Source organism: Rissa tridactyla, chromosome 19 (assembly GCF_028500815.1).
Source record: "Rissa tridactyla isolate bRisTri1 chromosome 19, bRisTri1.patW.cur.20221130, whole genome shotgun sequence".
Lineage (NCBI taxonomy): Eukaryota > Metazoa > Chordata > Aves > Charadriiformes > Laridae > Rissa > Rissa tridactyla.
In genome coordinates this window covers 7254132-7274643 of record NC_071484.1, presented here as the reverse complement: position 1 = coordinate 7274643, position 20512 = coordinate 7254132, and the positions used below count along the sequence as shown (strand labels likewise).

Genomic DNA, 20512 nt, shown 5'->3' with positions numbered 1-20512 from the left:
CGTTTCCCAGGAAAGGGACGCGCTCCAGCAACGGGATCCCGGCGGCTGCTGCCACCGCCTCCGAGCAGGTGGATGAGGAGGGGTTCAGCTGGTCACCGCAGGGGAAGTCTCCCAAGCTGGGAATAGCTGACATCGTCAGCGGGACGCACGGACCTGATGGTCACATTCCCGCATGTCAGCTGCGAACAACTGCATTGATCGACCGGCTGCAAGAAAGGTCCGTCGGGACCATGTTTAACCGCAGGTTCCAGTGGTTGTAATATCAATAGCTGTATCAATAAAAATGAAATTAAAAATAAGTCTTAACCCCCTGCACCACCTCCTCTTCCCTTTTTTCTTGGCTTATGGCGACAATCCGGGACGAGCGAGGGACTGTTCCTGTTCCAGGCGACCTTCTGGAGCACAGGACACGCGGAGCTGGAGGAGCAGCGTCCAGAGGCCGGTGTCACCGCCGCTGCTTGGTCCCGTGGGCTCAAGTCCCGGCAGGTTCTCCCCTGTCCAGCTGGAAGCAGAAGATGGGGAAAAGCAGCCTAACTCATCCCTGGTGTCTCCAGGCCCTTCCCGTCCCACACGACTGCTGTTTCCCACCGCAAACACGAGCTGTTGCCCGAGGGAAAGGCTTACGCCGCAGAGTGCAGCAAGTGCTGGCCCCTGAGGACGCGCCTGATTCATGGCTGGGGAAGGGGGGTGGTACCCACGGCTCTGCGCGGCAAAAGGTTCCCCATTCCCCTAAAGAAATTCAGGTTACAGGGACAGAGCGGGGCTCTGGGGCTCAGGAGACCCAGATACCAGCCCTGCCTTTGCCTGCAGGAGAGTCTCGGAAAACTGGTGTTGTTCTACCTGTGTCTGGAGTCTGGAGGTTTTAAAATGGGGACAAATCCGGATCAGCTTCTTTTGTTAAAGCGCTTTGAGATCTCCAGGTGAGGAGGACGAGAGATGCAGTTACAAGCAGGGCTAAAAAACGTCCGGATATTTGGGTTTTGTTTGTCCTGCTGCCATCGGCTTGTCGGATGCTCTTATGGTGTCTCTCCCGCATCTGCCTCGGCCGCTGCAGCTGGAAAAACAAAGCTGAGATGAATCTCCAGAGGGTGGATGGGGACGGCGTCCACCAGTGACTGCAAAGCTCCAGGACCTCCAAAATAAGGCAGGGAGGGAGCGCGGGACGCGGTGCCGGGAGAAGGGATAGAGGGGATGCTGCTCCCTGGAGAATCTGCGCCAGCGGAGGAGCCCGGATGGGCAGAGATGTAAACGGTTCTCACCACTGACTCGTTTAAAGACCAATTACTATTTACAGCTTGACTCACGGAACAGAACCGGCACGTTATTCAGCCTGGAGGAATGGAGTTCACTTCGCGTACTCTTTGTCGCTCTGTAGCACGCTTCTGATCAACGGCAGCTCGACGAGCAGCGTTTGGGTTGAAATCGGGTGAAATTCACTCTCTTGCGGCTAATCCCCAGCGGGAAGGAGGCAAGAGGGGAACACGGGAGACTGACACGCAGCTGCCGTTTGCTGCCGGGGCTCCTGAACACCGTCCTGCCCCAAACTGTCCCCCTGGTCCCTTCCCACCCCCCGGCTCCGGGACACAACCCCGAAGCCCGCGGTGCTCCAGCGACTGCGGTTTCACTGTCGCGACCCTTCCAGGGTGACTTTCCCCAGGGGACTGCTCCCGCAGGAAAGCCAGGAGAGACGGGTTAAAGAACTGTGTACAAATTTGGCCTTGGTAGCAATGAAAGCCCCAAAACCCCAGTGTAAAATCAGGATAAGTGAGAGTGCGGATCAGCCCCCCCTGGCAGCGCTTGGGCTGGAGCCGTAAACTTGAGCTAGATGCGCTGTTTTTCTCCTCATTGCCATAAATGGCCTGGGCAGCATTCACGTTAGGGAGGGCTGTATCATCTCCTGCTGCCAGAAACTGGCTGCAGAAACGGGGCGAGAAACGCCAAAAAGCTGCTGACCTTTGGAACAACTCCAGAGACAATCAGGGTACTCGGGGTTACCTCGGCAAGTGAAATGGGTAGAACATTTCATGGGGTGACCAGTTTCCCCCTCCCCAGTCTATCGAGGCTCCTTCAAGTTTCTCGGAAACTCCAAAATGCCGAGAAATTCCAAGGGAGAGGAACTTTCTGTGAGCTTTTATACATCCGGAGCTCGGAGCTCAGTGGGAACCTCTAAGGAACAAGAGTTTAGATGACACCAGGTTCAAGACGTTAACGCAGGAATCCAGAATAAGATTATTTACAGGAACGAGCACCTGCGCTGAAAGGGCAACTCTGGAGGAAGGAAAAGGCTCAAGGCTGCTGAAACGCTCAACGTTCCTCTGACCCGGAATCGCAGCCACGCAGTGGATTTCCGCAGCCCCGTCTCACCTTGCCGGAGCGGCCCCAAGCTGCCCAGGGAAGATGCGTTTTCCCAGCAGTTGGGTGATGAAATCCAGTTTTGGGGAAAAAAAAAAAAAAAAAAAAAAAAAAAAAAAGACCAAACCTGGATGAAATCCAGCCAGCACGCACGACTAAGACACACAAAGCTGAGCAGAGACACCCACCTGGTCTTTCCTTAGCGGGAATGATGCCCAAGCGCTTTGGTTAAGTTCGGTCTTAAAATAAGCCCAATCTTCTTTCCTGGTTTGGGTCCCTGTAAAAGGAAAGTTATTGAGTCCACAGCATCAGCCCAGGGAAACAGACCCCCGTGGAGCACAGCGCGCTGCCCTCTCTGCCCCCGAGTTCTGGCACATACAGGTATTTTCCCCCCACGTTGTCACTTGAACGTGAATAATTTCAACCTCAAACCACAAATTTAGCCCAGCAGATCGAGCCCTCCCGTAACGAAAGTCTGAAAGAGCCCAAATGGAGCTCGTCGAGCCGGTCACTGCTTTTGTGGTGGCTTGTCACGGCCGGGTCCTTCCTTCGCCGGGGCGGGAGGACGCTCTTCCTCCCGTCGCCACCAAGGAGAAGCCGCAGAGGGTCCCGAATGTCGGTGTCAGCCCTGCGGCCGCCGCCAGCCTGTTCTGACCCCGGGGGCCAGGACTCCTTTGCCCGCCACCGCTCGCCGGGCAGCGTCACCCCCAGAGGTGGCTCGTGAAGGTACCTGTAACGCAGCGGGGTGACAGCTGACGACGGGGACAGGCCACGGTGGCCAACGCCGAGACCTCGCCGCACCTCGCGACCCTGCACAGGAACAAGCAGGCACACGTTAGAGACGGGTTTGGGAAGCCCAGTTTAGGGCTTTGCCGTTTTTCTGATTCTTTTTCAAAGGATTCACGAGCTTTTTTCTTCTTTTTTTTTTTTGTACACCACTTAATTTCATTATAATTCAAAAGATGGAGCATATTCTTAACGTGAGTATACTTAGGAAAAGATCCTGGCTTTTGGGGAGGCAAATAATATGCCTTTCCAGATGCTGCAGTTCCACTTACGCTAGATAAAATTTTGGTCCGAAATCTGGGTATTTTTGGAGAGCAAACCGGATTCTGAAACTTTCTTTCCCGGCTATTTCCACATCCGCCTGGCAATCTTGTGCCTTTTTCGCTGACAGATTAAATATTATTATGCTATCCCACGTGCCAGAGCCTTGCAAATACCAAAGCAACGCCTACATAGAGGGGTGTATATTTTTGTTATTATGAAATTTGCCTTTTCCAAACCGCCTTGGAGCGTTCACACGTGCGATTATTATTTTTTAAATGGAGGGGACACTTCGGGAACCGTGTCAGCGGCAGGATCTGCGTCAGCAACGGCAGGGCAGGGGGCCACCCGTCCTCCGCCCGCCGTAAGGATCCTGAAAACCAGTTCAAAAAGCCTCAATTTCCAGTTTATTTGAAGCCCAGCATTTCGGCGTCCCTGGGCCAAAGGCAGCGCGGGTGCCCGACCATTCCATACGGGCTTCCTCGCGGCTCCCAGTCGCAACCAACACCCACTGGATTTCAACGAGTTTCATTATTTTTACTGCCCCTGCGGAGAAAAGCGAAGAAATGAACACGCTGAGGTTTCCTTAAAACTCAGGTCCGATTATTTGAAGCTGACGGGGCAGAAAAAAAGGACACAGCTCAAACGGAGGATCCGCCCAGGCAAGGCTGCTACATCTGACCCCCAGGAAAGACGGTTCGGGGGACAATTTTAAAAATTTACAGGTAAAAACCAAACTGTCCCCCGACCATTCCCCCTTCCTGCAAGCTCCCAAGGGCACGGAGTGTTTCAGAAATGGTTTTAAAATACGAATTAAGCCTTTAATCTCAAAGCTAAGAGAACATTGCAGGAATCACGCGTGCATCCTCTGCTCAGGACCAAGCCCTTGATGTTGCTTCCATACATTTTTCTTCTTTTCGTCTTTAAAGGGGCGTCCTTACGGGCAGGCGGTACCTTGGGCCCAGCCCAGCTCCCCATCTGCGGCAGAGACCAGAGGCGAGGCTGCAAAAAGTACCGTTTCTGTAAGTTTACCTGAAACTGCGCAAAACGAGAGATGGGCGAGGCAACGGGCCAGACACGTCGTTTATTTTGGAAGACACCCGCTGCCTCCGCGGCCGGGGGAGGCTCACTGAGGAGAGCATTTCGTGGCTTTTTTTTTTGTGGGGGGTGGGATAGGGAGGCAAACAGAAGGCAAAAGGACAAGGTTACTGACGTGTAAACGCCAAGATTAGAGGCAGGGGCTAGCGCTGTGCCAAAAAAAGTGAGTTAAAGGAGCAACGAATTGTCAAGTATCATGATCAGAGAGTGTCTCAGGTTGGGAAGGACCCGTAAGGACCATCGAGGCCAATTCCGGGCTCCCCACAGGACCCCCAACACCAAACGGCGTCACTACAAGCATCGCCCAGATGGTCCTTGTGAAGTCGTGGTGCCCTGAGCCCTCCCCGGGACCCTGCGCCAGTCACCCACCACCCTCACGGTGAAGAGGAGGGTGGGCGCAGTACATCTCATCGTTAAGAAAACCCTTCTGTCCCAGGAGGGACCCTCCCATCGCAGGAGGTTTTCACGCCAGTGTTTTTGCGAGCAAGATTCAGTGGAGATTTTCAGGATTCAGTGGAGATTTTTTCATCATCGCTCCATCACTGGGACCCACCCGGGCAGGACGATCTCGTTACGCCCAACAGTGACAGAAAAGACTTGGCGGCGAACTCCTCCTACTGCCGCTGGGAAACCTCGAATTGCTTTTATTTCCATTATAAGCCTGTACTAGGAATAAAGGACCCCACTATTACCTACAAAGCGTAGGTCTTTGTCCAAGATTTGACACAGAAACCAGTGAAACTCCCCGAGATGGAAGAAAGACCGTATCAGGACGTCTTCAAACGTGTTTAACCTGAACAGACACGGTGGAGTCCTTGTGAAAAGCGTCTGGATGGTGTCGGGGTCCCTGGTGTGCGCTGGACACCGCACCCTCCGCAGCCCTAACGAATACGCTCAGTTCTTACGGGCAATATCCTCGCTAATTATCACGGGAGCCCCGTTTCATGCCTTCCCTCATCCACAAGAGCCTTTGCTGTTCTTCTCCTGACCCTGAGCACCAGTTTGTCTCCCATGGAAAAAAAAAAAATAAATCTCATATTAAGCGGACAAATCCCAAACTTACTTTCACGAAGGATTAAAATCTACTTTCTTTGCGTGCAGAAGAGACGAGGACTAGTCGGTCTGCCGGGACTATTCAGTTTGCTCACTGACCACGAGCTTGTTATTTCTGTCACTCTCCTTCAACTGCTTGCATGTCATTTGCATTGTTTAAAGTCAAAACAAGATCACCTCAACTTGCAGCTCCAGTACTTCTCATTTCATACATCACCGGTCATGCTGGCATCACAGCTCTGCATGTTATTTTGTCAATGTGCAAGAAGCAGAAGGGAAACCAGCTTACTCCTGAAATCGCATCGGCTCTGCAGTGCTGACAGCGGGGAAAAACATGGGTCAAGTTAACAGATACGGCTCGGGACCAACAGGATTCCTGTTCCGGTCTCATTTCTGCCCGCGGAGCCGCACCAGCCCCAGGGATCCCAACCCGCGCCGTGCCCTTCCAGAGCGCGGCACCGCCAGTAACCACCCCCTCGCCCGTTTCTGGCGCGTAGCCCTGCCCCGGCTCACGGAGGCGCAGCAGCAGCTTTTACACAACGCTCTTCCCTCTTGCAGAGTCCTTCAACTTTTCAGGCGTTTGTTTAATGGGAATTTGCTTATTCCCAATTTTTTTTTTAAATTTTTTTTATTTTTTCCCCCCCTTCCAAATTCTGTCCTGGTCAGTTCTTTAGTGCCTGACTACAATCTTTATTCAGATTACGCAAGATCTACTTACGCTGGGTAGGGTACGCGCTCCCTCAGACCCATAGGACCTAGCACCAAGAGGAGAAGGCTGAGAACAAGGTTTTCCTTAAAGCCACCATCGAGACGCGACCTCCGCTCGTCCCTCGGAGGTTTAGCTCCTTTGAAAGCAGCAACGCTCTTTCAGGCTTCAAACAGAACACAAGATCAGGACAGGAATTTCACATTGACATTTTTATTAACGCCAACTGTTTTAAATTTTTTTATTTTTTTTTTTTTTAAACAATAGCACAAAAATGTTTCAGGGAAGCGGTCTTGACAGTTAGTCTGATGACCTTCTGAAATACAGTTAAGCCACACCAAATACGAATTCCTGTTAAAGAAAAAAAAAAAAAAATATATGGAACTCCAACCTTTGTATTAGAGGGTGTTGTGTCTGGTTAGTAGACCACGCTGCTTTGTGAAGTAAATGATGGCACACAGCTTAGACTTCATCATCACGCCAGTCATCACTAATTTAAGGCTTCTGAATCAAATTACCATCAACATCACAGAAAGGAACGAAAAGCTAGTGTTGCTACGGCCATGAGGAGGCTGAACAAGCTGGATCTTTTAGACAAGTAACGGTGTCTTGAACAGAAGAGACCTGCCCTAGCAGCAGCCAGGAGAACCATCCCGCAGTCGTTATCTCCTCATTTGCATGCATTTGGAGGGCGCAATTTAGTAAGAAAGAAAAAAAAAATAATAAAAAAATCGCATGACTCTCTCTCTTATTTCATGTGGCTATGAAAGATGTTTCCTTACAATTCCGTTATCTCTAAGAAGGACATCAGCAAGTGGAACCAAGGAGAAAAACCGAAGAGCAACAGAACATTTTTCTTTTTGCCGAGAGGTAACACAAAAGGGAGGGAACCTACTATCCGCGGATTGGGGGGGTTGCAGGAACATCTCCCCAAAACCTTGCACTTCCAATGATGCACAGACTCTATGTTATACCAGCTACCTGCTGTCCCAGTGACCTGTTCCACACAACGCTCAGAGGCATTAACCCATTCCTGCCCCAGACGCTCCACAAAATTCCACTGACCTAGAAATCACCGGTTTCCTTTTTTTTTTTTTTTGGGGGGGGGGGGGAGGGCTGGGTGAGGGTGTAAAAAACAGAACATCTGTCAATAAGAGTGTCAGGAGGGGGGTGTTAAATATTTTAACCACTGACAAGGCTTGAGGAAGTTTCACAGTTTTGTTATGCTCTATTTTTATTACTATCATATTTACAGATTTTTCTCTCTCTCTTTTTTTTTTTTGCTGAATTGCTGATAATTTTAATAGAATTTTAAATCTGGAGTGTGAGCAGGAACCAGTTAACTACATTCATTGTCCAATCCCCGTTGGCTTGAGAAAAAGACTCCAAATTCTTGGCATATGAATCAGCTGTGGGGTATCTCCTCCCTCTCCCGTGACGAGGCAGCAGGACTGCAGCGGTGGCATGCAGGGATTCACACCGTGGCTGGGGGGGCCTTGCGCTGCAGGAAATATTGGTGGATGTTCTCGGCGTCCCGCTTCAGCCAAGCTGCGTTCAGCAGAATATTTTCGCAGCACTGCTGGACAGTGCGTTCTGCCGACGGGGCTGGGTGACTCTCAAAGAAGGCCTGCACGAAAAGCACACAACCAGCCGTAAGGGTATGAGCAGGCACAGAAAAGATTATATTTTTAAGTCGCCAAATTCCCTAGGTTGTATAGAAACGCTCCTGTGAATTACGCTCCTTGCCTGACTACGGTTCACGCTATCCGCTTCCACCAACATCACGGACTCAAAAAATTTGCAGGGTGCTTGCCGGGTTTGCAAGAGGTGTAATCCCGATGTCCTGGGTTTAGGGACCCGAGCACAGAGCGGGGACAGCAAAACGCTTCCATTTCTCTGCTACGGCAAAGCAAAACGCTTCCATTTCTCTGCTACGGCAAAGCCAGCACAGCATTTCTCCAAACCAGCCCCAACACCACCTCCTGTCCCCCAAATGCCACCTCCTGTCCCGTCCCGTCCCGTCCTTGCTGCCAGGGACGGCAAGCGGCACTCAAAGAGATGAGTTCAGTCCCACATTGGGAGGCGACAAACGGGCAGCAAATCAAGAGTGTATTTCTGGATACTCGGAAGACGACAGGAAGGGAAGCCTAAGGCCATTTTGCAAAAGCACTTGTCTGGGTATCAGATTTCTTCGCGCTCCACCTAGGCCTCCTTCCAAGCTGCATAATGACCTCCAAGCACCAGCAGCGCTCCAGAGTTTTGCTGAATACTCTCACATGTCTCCCTCCAGAATCAACACTATCGATCCCCTGCGAATAGCTGGCGCTGAAAAAAACTGCAGCAGAGGCCGCTGTGACTTTGCGCTTTACAAGTGGCTCAAAGGTAGAATAAGCCGGCACAGGCGGGAGCCATCCCCCATCTTCACACAAGCCGGCTTGTCCCAGGGTTTGGCAGATCATCTCCTGCTAACGTACGCTACAAGGTGACATCGAGACTCAGACGCGTGAAGCGCTCCAGCTAAAAGCCAGGTCTACTGTCTCAGGAAGTTTCCTCCTGGAAAGTAGTTATTTAGTTACGGACGACTGCTCTGGTAAATGTTTCGCAAAGTGTTTTTTAAGAAAAGAATTAACTATAGCGCCAAGATTTCTCTGTAAAATCACTTCTGCTACTAAATCTTTTCGGAAAAGAGATCACTAGATCATACAAAAAGATAGATGGAGCTCACGGCTTAGCATATCTTTGAAGTAAGAATTCCTCCTGACCACTTTCCCAATAGGAAAGTGATGATTAAGGGCCATAGTTTTAAGTTTCTTCTTCCAAGAAAGAGTCCCTGTAAAAGCGCAGGCAAGGAGTAAGTAACACAACCTACCCGCGCTCCCAAAACACGACCAAGACCAGCGCCTGCACTGCCAGGTCGGAGGGGATGCCGGCGTCAGCAGTGCAATCCCATCGCCTCCAGCCACCGACTTCAAGGCAGATTCTCTGCAAACCCGTTCACCTGCCTTCTGTCGAAGCCTCGCTCTTAGCGCGCAGCACAAACGGCCACAAAAAACTTGGACCCATGGTATGGAATTGAGCCAATTTCTGCCACGTGAATCCCCCCAGGAGTCCCCGGGCGCTAACGCCGTCAGCCCCAAACGTGCCTTATCGGTCTGGCGAGGAACGTGGTGGTGAAAGCCTCAGCTTACTGCGGGAGTTGCAACAACTATGAATTTTGCTACAATTATCTTTAAAGGTTGTCTTTTGGGAGTCTTCAAACAACTGCCACAAACCATGTTGGATTTTATAGAAGTTTAAGTGAGCGAAACTAAGGAAACAGAAATCACTAGAAGTTGGACGTTGCTTTGTGAAGATGCTAATTTAAGACATTTCAATAAAATAACTCAACCTAAAGCAGTGCAATTAAGGGAGTGTTAAAATAGTTAGAGGCAGAGCCACAGTTCAGAAACAAAAACGGCACGGAAACTCATGGCTCTTCCATCAGGTGCCTACAGTCTAGAGCGCGCGATGTTTGTCACAGATGAAGTTAATCACTTCTTTCATTAAAATTTCTTACCTTAACTTCTGCGGCCATTTTATCATTTGCAAATCCGTCCACTGTTAGCTGAAGGGAAAAAAAAAAAACAAAAAAACCATAAACCAAGGGTAAGCGTTTAGCATTTCAAATACAACAGCTTAGTTTTGGTCATGTATGTGGACAGGACTTTTCTCACAGCCGCACGTACCTTTATTAGTCTGGATATTAAGAATCCACCTTGGTATCGATTATAAAGTTCCTCCCAATTGTCCCTTACAAATTTCCAAGCAGCTTTCCTCCCCTGCTTGCTGCCTCCAGCTACTCCACCAATAACAGATACCGTGTCCTGGGGACGTACCTCTTCCTGAAGATGAAAACGTAGACAAGTATTCAAGACCGTTTCCACAAATACAGCACTTTATGCATTTCTACACTGAATCTGTCAACAATAGCTTCCCCCCCTCGCCAAATTTTAAGATTCAATTCAAAGATTTAATCGTTAAGACTATCGCTCCTATTCCAGCCCATTGTATGTGCACAGTGCTCTGTCACCAAGTGCCCTGAACGCACTTCTTGTTCTCTCGAGGTCAGGAAGCGGCAGCTTTTCCAATAACTTACTGAAAGTGCAAAGGTGAGAACTTTTTGAATCAGTTCTGGTTGAGAGATGGCTCCAAGAACTCGTTCAATTCGGTTCTTCTCCTCCTGCATGTCTGCTTGCTTGTGAAGCTTCAAAGCCAAAGTGAATAAGTTTAGCACATGGTATTAACCGCTGACTTCCTACCTAGCGCTGCTCAACTCGCTGTATACGCTGGAGCTGCTAAATTAGTCTTCAAGCCTAATATGTGACAAATTGAACTTGTTCGTGAATCATCCTGCAGCTATCCACATTACGGACCTCATACCGCATCCATCAGCAGAAAGTACCATTAGTAATAAACTGATCTTCACCACTGTTTATATAAGGTCAAGTAGGACCATGCCTCCAAGCAATGGAAAATAATCCTAAAAATGAGAGATGCAACAAGCCACTAGGTGGCAATTTCACACTACACACGGACCAAGGAACACCCTAATGAAGCCCAGGTGTTCACATCATCCGTAAAACATGGGATTGAGCCTGTCTGCAGATAAACTACATTTTAGAGCAACTTATAGGGCGGAATATTTAGCTTTTCATTGCGTAAGCTGGCACTGTTACCAACAGAGCGTGCACTCACCTTCAGCATAGTGTCTAAAGTAGTACTATCTCCATGCTTCAAAACAGTTACATATACCTAAGATAGAGCATAAACAAGGAAGATCTGTCAAAACCCACGCTTCTAGAAATACAACAATCAATTTCTACATATTTGGGTTAGATTTCCGACAAGTGAACAGATCTGGAAGATACCGGCACTGATCCCTTCTATGCTTTAAGATTGGATCTTACAGATGCATCAACTCCTTTACCTCTTCCTCACCTTCAGCATAATTTTGGTAATTTCAACCACAGCAAAACATCAGAACAAGAAATCTTTGTACCGCACAACTCCTAGCCGGTAAGCAGCTCCCGTAAACTCAATGCACAGTTAGACGTTGTGCTCCGCAGGGCCACGCTGACACCTGCAGAGCTCTTCCACGATCCCTGCAGGTTACCACGCTGCCTTTAAACCTGGAGGATGGAGCCTGCTCATGGATACACGTAAATGAGTAGAATTCAGCTCAGGTTCAGCGCCACACCTGAACAGTCTTCAAAACCCAAACCCAACACAATCTAGAGCTGTTCTGTGGCAGCCAACGTGGCAGCTGTTGGCTGCCATGCTGTGGCAGCTGAGCTTCTTCGTTAGGACTAAGTATTGGCCAGGACAGATGAGGCTTAATTGATTCAAGAAACACAGGGAAGTTTGTACCATGCTCCCCAGTACCATTTTCTTCATAACTGGACTTAGCCAAGCTCCCACCACCTCTGCCAAAACCAGTTGGTCTCACACCCTGACTGGTTTCCTCTAGCTTCCCTATTCTTGAAAATACAGTTCACACAGCGCCAAGTGAGCGGGGACAGTCTTTTGGAACCAACGTTTACAATAACCTACAGGACTCCTCAGATCAGCTGACAGTATATGTTTTCCTTCCACGTGGTCCTTAAATCGGCGTCGGGCTTCTTCTAACGTTGCCTTGTGTCCAGCTTTTCCTAGTTTGCCCAAGACCAGACCTCTCAGAAGGGCATCTAGATGACCTAAATGAGCGAGGAGGAGGTAAAAAAAATAATTATTTGGAGACACACTTCAGCAATTAAGTGTTCTTCCACCTAGAGTGATGAGGGCAGAGCCGTACAACAATCCTTCCACATGCTTGAGGATATCTGAAGAACCTAGGCCTCTTCCCACTCTCCTTGATGCCAACTGGAGAATATATTGATTTATTTTTCTTTCAGCGAAAGAGTCAGGAGAAGATGATTCCTGCTCAAACACAACAGGCTAGGCCTGTAACCTGAGCATTAGCCATTTGCATTTACAACAGGACTGACTAGGACAAGTAAACATGCACGTACGTGGCTTTCCCACCCTTGTAGTCTAAAAGCCTCACGCACTCCAGTACATGCGAAGCAGAAGCTGAGACTTTTTATCAGTCAGTGACCAGGTAGGGAAATTTAACTTATGCCTGATAACAGAAGGTTTTTCTGGGGTTTTGTGTTTGCCTGTGTTTTTAACTATAAAAATACCTCTGAATGCCTACTTCGGACTCCTCTTCCTCCCTTCTCTCCCCTTTCCCAAAATCCTGATGGCTTATTTACACACAAGTTTTCCAAACCACTACTGGATTTCACAGCGTAAGTTTCCTACCCTCTCCAGGTTTGGGGTCCCATCCCAGTCTCTCCCCTATTGGTGAAAAGACGTCTTTCACGAACACCTGGATTTCCTCATAGAAGTCTGTGTGGGACAAGAGAGTCGAGAGGATCCCCAGGTTACAGCTGAGGTCGCTCCACACAGTGTAATTGGGCTCATTCACAAAAGCTTCCATGACTTTTAGAACCTCTACAGTGCTAATGATTCCAGCTCGGGCCTGGGAGAGGAAAAGACACGGATTAATCGTACTTCCAAGCAGAATTAAGACGTTTAATAGCTCATCGCATTACTTTATAGTCTTCCCCGTTTGGTTTGCACAGCCTGCATATAAACTCTATTTTCTCTGTTGTGGGGTTCGGCCAAGGTGAGTTAACAGTAGTCAAAGCACCTTAGCTGTCTGCTCGCTGCACGTGATGCTTTTTATACGCAGGTAAGCACTTCACAAGGAGACAGCGACATAATTATAAGCGTATTTTGCAAACAAGAAACAGACAAGGAGATTAAGTGACTTAACAAAATTGCAGCAATGCTGGCAAGAAAAAGCAAACCCCCAGAGTTATTCTCATCCAGATACTACACCCACCAAAATCCTATTTTAACTAAAAACTGTGAAGGTTTAGAGATTTAATTTTTGCTCTTCGTTAAATTGGGAGTATAAAACTGCAGAAGTCATTTTTGCTTCCTGCTTCCCATGAATTAGTACAAGAAGTACTGCCTTTCCACCTCTGCCAGGAAAATTTTATACTAACTGCTTCACAGCGTCAGGAAAACACTTCTCTGCTTAGGGCAGCTGATGATACCTACAGTAGGTGTCTCCAACCAGATCACCCAGACTTCTGTTAATCTGGAACCAGACCAGTAATTTATGGTACCAGAAAAGAGGTGAAGATCAGTTTTTATTATCTCAGTTATATTCAGCTGTGATAAAAACATGATTAAAACAGAAACCCAAACAGGAGTCTAACACAATATTCCTACGTGTATTAATTGCTCAATTTTTATGCCCCGTTCACCTTGCGATATTTGGGAAATGACTCAGGCTACAGTTTCACACCCCTTCAACTAAGCCATGACAAGAGTTACAAGCTTTGAAGCCAGAGAGGCAGGATATCAAACCCACGTTCTTAAAAGTTTCCACATACTTGCTGACTAGCAAGAATACGAAAGTACGATCTGAAATACAGAATTCAGTAACTAGTTGTCCAGACGTAGCAACACCTGCTTTGGGCGTAACGCCTTGAATCCCCAACAGCCACCTCCGCCAGCGGAGGGCAGTTACTACAAGCCCAACTGAATAAAGCACATGGTGCTGACGGTATTTGACAAAGTCATTGAGGGGATCATTAAAATATCCTTATTTTGATGAGTTAAAAGAAAACAGGCTCTCAAAACAATTTTGTAAAAAAAAAAAAAAAAAAAATATTATACACCCCATGCAGAGAACAGTGCAACAGAGTTATAGACTGCTTCCATAGGGTTTAAGTCTTATGATACAAGTTAGAACTTGTCAAGCTAATGGATAGCTAGATGTATGCAGTAATCCCAAAGGCACTTTGCCTCCAGAACCTGAGGCTGACTCTGCAGACAGTGATTTCTGCAGTCACTGTCACTCTCATTATTAGAGAGAAGAGCAAAGGGTAGCTTACCAGAGAGAAAAGATCGTTCTGCAGGCCAAGCCTGTCCACAGGGGGTAGGGAGAGGTCTTTGATCGCCGGTATTAAACTCTCCAGCATGTCAGGGCTATACTGAGTACGGTAAAACCCTACTGTTCCAAGGTTTAACTGAAAAGTACCAGAAAAGTAAAAAAAAAAAATTAAAAGCAAGGAACGAACAAGGAAATGCTTTTTATTTTTTTGACCACTAGAAATTTCTCAAAGCATTGCAGCTCTGAGAAGTCAGTCACTATCGGTTAAGTAAAAAGAACAAACAAATCATAAGTAAGGGAGAAAGACTGAAGATTTCAAAGCAGAAATGCTCACTAAGAGCTATGGGAGGTGAGAGCTGGCATAAGGAAACAGAGTCTAGAGTTAAATCTAGGAGCAAGGAGAAACGCAGAACTTCTCTTCTAGGGGTAAATCCTAACTGAACTAAGGGTAGTCATGCATCGGGAAGATAGATACGGTGATTCAAGAGAATACTCATGCCTGACAGCTGGAATGCCGTGTTAAATGGGAAGACTTGATTAATGAGAGGCTAACCCTTAATGTTGTCTCAGAGTCACCTCTCAGAACGCAGCTCCAGCTTAGAAACAATTACTCTTCAGCCCCAGTAGCTCCTCCAGCAGCAGTCCCAGCCAGTCGCTGTCTTTCAACATGTCCGTTCAGTTTGACTGCTGTCTGCAGGAGACCTCAACAGCGAATTTTTTCACTTATAGATTTGTCCTCGTCTGGCAATAGCCAGCAGAAAACTTTCACACTAATGAAAGATAAACAGGGCTATTTTTGCTGTTAGTTAAAAGGATGGACTTTTAACTAAACTGTGGTTGCCATGGGATACCAAAAAAGCCACCACATTTCAACTCAAAAGCTGCCTCTAATTGCTCAGTGTTTTTCCGGGCTCGGACTCTTAAAAGGTTCAAGTTTACATCGTCTAGACTACTCTTGGACGGCAAAGGACTACACTAAGCAAGCGTTATAGAGAGGAGCCAATATTCAGTAGCAGCACAGAGAGGCCCCCTCCCTCCCTAAGAAATACAAGACTGCAAGGGGAAGAAAAAGGGAGGAGGAAAATGAAATGCAAGGGAACATTACAGTGACAATCAGCCTTATTCCCAGTAATGCGTTCTGCTTTGTGACAACTCACCTTCACCCACTGGTCTGGTTTGACGTCTTTCAAAACCAAGGTGAGCTCTGGTTTGTCCATCAATATTTGCATTTTGGCACTGGTGGGGTCATCACTTGTACAAATACTTATGGGGACCATCCACATGGGGAAATCCTCCCCTAAAAGAAGAAACAATAAAAAGGAAGGCCTAAGGAAAAAAACAGCATGCACACAACGCTGAGAAACTCCGCCTGATGTTCAAACAGGTTTCCGTGGCATTTTAAGCAAGGCTACTTAAATTTAAATCTAAAAATCTACAAATCTGAAGGAAAACGGCAGTTCTTGAGCTAGAATCTCTAAATCACCTTTCAAGCCCAACATTAATTTCCATAAGCATGGAAGATGGGTGGAATCTGTGTCCTAAGAGGGAGCTGGCTTCCATATGAGGCATTTTTATTCCAGTGCTATTACAAAACCAGCAGCTCGAGCTCCCCAGATGCCAGCACCGGCCTCAAACTGGACAGCAGGAGAGGAGATCTCAGAAGGAAAACTGAAGCAAAGACTGCAGACGAACGCCGTTCTCCACACAAGGAGGACACGGAAACCACAGACGTGAGTGTTCAACCTTAGATTTTCCAAAATTTTACAAACACTCAACACCTGAATCCAAGCAGAGCGCCTGCCTGCTCTACAGTGCAGCCATTTCATCTCTCAAAATTGCTGCCACTGCATGAAAAGCAACGAATACTCCATTCCTGCTCTTAACGCTCATCTTACCGGTATATGGTCCACTGGCACAGAATTTCTTCTGGATTAACTTCAACACTTTGTCGTCTTCTTGCTGAGGAAAAAAAAAAAGAAAAAGAAAAGAAAAAGAAAGAAAGGAATTATCAGAACATTTAATCTCTTCTTCTGTATATCACCATACATTCATGTGCCCCCTGTTAAAGGGATTAACTTGCATTCTCCTCCAGAAAAAGGAGCTACCTTAAGAATCATTCGAACGCATTGATCACTGTTGCTGTTAAAACACACGTGCCCTATTTCTCATTTGAATTCGTTGTGACTTCAGCTTCCAGCCAGTAATCCTCACTCACCCTGCAATCTTGCAGAATAAGCATAATTGAACCGGAGCGAGAAGCAAAATGTGTGGTGAGGGGAGCAGAGTCAGGAATTCCCTCCCCCCGACACACATCTCACCCACGAAGAGCAGAGGGGCCGCGTCAGCAAACCCCAAGCACGTGATCTGGAGCGCTCGAGGAAAAACTCCGGATCACTTGCACTTGGTTCCTCAAGTGAGCTGCAGAAACAGATCTGTCACTGAACAAGGAGACACCGTACTGCCTCCCGATCAAAGAGAATTTTTTAAGTAACTGGATAATACTAAATTTGATCCTAAACACAGTTAAAGGCAGAGCTTTTGATCTGAAGTGCTGAAAAGCACGGAGTTATATTTACCTGTTCAGCTTCCACATAAATGAGTGGAAATCCCATTTGTTTGGTCCATGTATTCATCACAGCAGCAATAGGTTTACCACTAGCTTTTTCCAGGCTTTCCCAGAGGTCCTCTGTGGAAGAAAAGTCTGACTAAGGACTCCCGGAGTCTTGGCACCTCAGACGCTATTAAGGACACTAAATGGGCACCGGAGGGTGGGAGGCTGCATTATTACTCCACTTTGTCCTTTATGTTTTGGCTGCGTTTTTATTAAATCATAACAGATGACAGGCAAGAAAAAGGAAATAGTTTAAACCACTCATGGGGAAAGGAGGGAGGGGAGAAGAAAGCTTCTTTACTACTAAAAAAATGCAAACACACATTGTGATACAGTATAATAAAAATGAACATTAAATATTCAAAATGGTAAATAAAAGAATCTTTTCCTTAAGTTTTTCTTATATTATGCCAAAAGAGCTGACCGAACATGGACTGGTTTGGGCTGACAGAGCGTGATGTTCCACTTCCACATTTAGGCCTGAGACACAAAAAAGGTTTAAGTAAAGAAAGCGCTGTTAGACAAGACTCTGAACTGTTTAATCGCACATGCAATCGATACTGCCAAAGGAAGCTTGCAAAAGGCTTACAAGGCAAATCAACACACTCTATTTCTAAATTAGATTACTACACAGATGTGGTCATCAACGGTAAGTGCAGCCCGTTCAGTTCACCTCAGCCGCGCTCTGCGGAGATAGAGAACCCCGAGAGATCCTGAACTCTGCCCGTGCAGGGGACACATTGCATGAAACTGGAAACGAGCCCATTATTTCCTTGCATTTCAGTTATCTCAGGTGGAAAAAAAACCACATCTGTTCAAGAATCTATCACTTTAGCACTAAAAATTTTGTCTCCAGAAATCACTTTTCTTAACCATTTAATAACCACCAGTTACCTGTAGCGGCATTCTTCTGCTGGAACTTCGTTAAATACAAGTTCATTCCTTTCCGAAAGTCCTGGGAATACACAATTGAATATGTACTTATAGCAGAACAGAGGGTCTTTCCATCCTCCCTCCGCACCGCATTTATGTTCAAGAATCAGCCAAGGCACCTTAGGATCAGAACGCACACCTGTAATGCCTTCTATGTTTTCCTGCTATCTTAATTCTCCTAGGTAAGTCCAAAGAGATCCCAAATACAAATTGGAGAAAAGTATTCAAAATATAGAATACACAGATTTAATTCTTTTTTAAACAGTATGTTTAACTGTAAAAAGATTTGACAACGTACATTTGGCTTTTTAACAACAATCTTTACCTCATCACCAATGTAGTCGTGCAGCATTCGGATGACAGATGCTCCCTTGCTGTAAGAAATAGCATCGAATATTTCATCTACTTCGGATGGATGGCCAACGCTAACCTGTGGTAAACAGGATATTTAACAGTGAGAACAATTTTAACTGCCATAAAAGATTTTGATTTTGCTTGTTCTAGTGTTTCATGAGCTGAGTTTTCTCACTGCAGAAGTCTCTGCGCCCAGTCAACTGAGCTCGTTCACAGAGGGCTGGGTTAAGATTGGTTTATAGGTTAAACATACTTTAACTTACGTTTTGGTATTTAATCAAATAGACTTGGGGATCTTGCTTCAAACCCTTTTGTTCAACACTTACCCAAAAGCAAAAAAAATACAGTGGAAGTTGTTTAATTCCGGGACGGTGAACAATACACACTCAGGAAACACACTCAATGCGTAAGTCACTCTAAAATGACCTGTTGTACAAAGCAAGGTCATCTCCCAACATCTATTACACCAAACATTTCTTAAGCTGTCTGAAAACTCGTCCATGGTGATCTCTAGGAATTACAAGGGAGTTTCCTTTTAGCAGAGCTCCCAGTTTGGCTGGAATGGAGCTCGCTGCTGCTGCTTTCTCTTCACCACCGAACTCCTGCCTTGTTTCCAAAGCACCAAGCCCAGCTCCATCTTCCTTATTTCAAGAGTGTTTTCGTCACACTCACAGTTCTGAGAGTAGGACCCAGCAACACCTAAGGTGGCCTCAGGTGGAAACCAGCACAAGCCCACCAAAGCTTGGTAGCCTGGGCTCTGGGCTACGCTGCACTTCGGTTTATGCTGTCGAGCGCTGGAGTAAGGCAGAAGCTACCTCACTGTGCTCAAGGGCCAGAAAACCACCCACTTCGATCAGAAACCAAAACAAAACACAAATAATGATGAGTTTTGACCACAACTTTGCCATTTCAAGTCAGGAGAGCAGAACAACTCCAGAAGCTGCCATCTTCAGACCCTCAAACCTCACTTCTGAGATACTAATTCAAGTAGAGCAAAATCCACAAAGTGCAAATGCAACCTTCAGTTTTCCTTTGCAGTGTGAACGACTGCAAAGTTCCCTTTTTTCTTGATGGGGAAAAAAAAAAGCTTACACCCAGCTGACAAGAAAAAAAAAGGGAGACAATCAGTAGCAAAGACAGAACTTACTTCAATAGGATGACTGTTGTCTAAGGCATCAAGCTCTTGAGCTCGTGTGTAATCGGCAGAAACAAACTGAGTCCAGATGTCGTACTCTGGGAAACAGTGATCTACACACAGGTACTCGATCCAGGAGGCAAATCCTTCATTCAGCCAGAGATGGGTCCACCATTCCTGGAAAGATAAGACGGCAGAATAAAGAACAAAATTCCAAGAGCTTCATTTCATCAACAAGAAGTTTCCAGCAAAGAGAAGTTGTTCACGGCCTAGTTTAGCACAAATCAGGGAAACAGGCGACACTTGTAAGTGCAATTTCCTCTCTATAAAGAAGTCGTCAGCCCGAGAAGAGTGATCAGCACCCAACAACTGCCTTCCCCTCTTGTCCTACGTTTTAGAAGCTCTGCGTGGAGGAGAACTGCTGGGGGAACAGCTACGAACATCAGCCAGACTAGGGAAAAAAGCCAGGGACATGCAAGGCCACAGTTCAGAGCAGCAGACTTGTGGGCAACACGACGACAGGGTCTTTTTCAAACTGAGTAGCAGCAGCTGCAGAAGAGCAATTTTGTTTGGGTTTGTGTTTGGCATTTTTGCTAAAGAGTATGCTTACATAAAGGAGAGAACCTGGAACCTGAAAAAGCATTCTAGACTATGGAAACCTGAAACGTAGTAAACAGTTAAAAGTCGTTTCTCATCAGCCAAAAGGTGGGCTTTGTTTTTTTAAGATAAGAATGTTACATTGACATTTTAAAATTCTTCCCTTCATTTCTACTATTTAACTGAAATGGGCGAGATAAGGAAACAAGCTACGGATACTGAGGAAGAAAACACCCTTTTCCATTACTGCATTTACCAACCATTCTTTACGTGTGAAAGGGCGGTTAGCTACGAGGAGCAGGGCTGTGACGATACGGGCCCTTCGGTAAAAGAAACCGAGCAGGATGTAGAATCAGCGCAGTGAGCTGCTCTACAAAGGACTACCGCTGCTGCTGTGAATGAAACGCTTACCCCAGGGAGGGTGGAATTTCAATAAGGAAAGCTGTGACTGCAACTCTACGCAGATAAGCCCCGCTTTATTTTTAGAGTGGAGACCATCCAATTTTCTTTTAAATTTCTGATCACATCTGTTTCCAAGACAAGGTTCCAATACACGCAGATTGGTGCCAAAGGATTAACGCAACTGCAAAACAGACTCTTGGGCAATTAGGCTGGACTTCGAAATCTTTTCACCTCCCT

The 20512-nt window shown here is 46.7% G+C and overlaps 1 protein-coding gene across 1 annotated transcript in view; it reads right to left on the bottom strand.

The window, feature by feature from the left end:
• Positions 1-6449: 6449 nt before the first annotated feature.
• NPEPPS (aminopeptidase puromycin sensitive) overlaps positions 6450-20512 on the bottom strand; it is a 38434-nt gene continuing 24371 nt past the window's right edge. The window contains exons 10-23 of the mRNA XM_054224422.1: positions 19289-19453; positions 18113-18217; positions 17749-17809; positions 16820-16929; positions 16139-16202; positions 15401-15540; positions 14245-14379; positions 12596-12815; positions 11846-11988; positions 10991-11047; positions 10392-10499; positions 9982-10137; positions 9813-9860; positions 6450-7883 (exon numbers count right to left, since the gene is read on the bottom strand). Coding sequence (XP_054080397.1) covers positions 7731-7883; positions 9813-9860; positions 9982-10137; positions 10392-10499; positions 10991-11047; positions 11846-11988; positions 12596-12815; positions 14245-14379; positions 15401-15540; positions 16139-16202; positions 16820-16929; positions 17749-17809; positions 18113-18217; positions 19289-19453 — 1665 coding nt within the window. The 3' untranslated portion in view covers positions 6450-7730. The remainder of the gene's footprint in view (positions 7884-9812; positions 9861-9981; positions 10138-10391; positions 10500-10990; positions 11048-11845; positions 11989-12595; positions 12816-14244; positions 14380-15400; positions 15541-16138; positions 16203-16819; positions 16930-17748; positions 17810-18112; positions 18218-19288; positions 19454-20512) is intronic.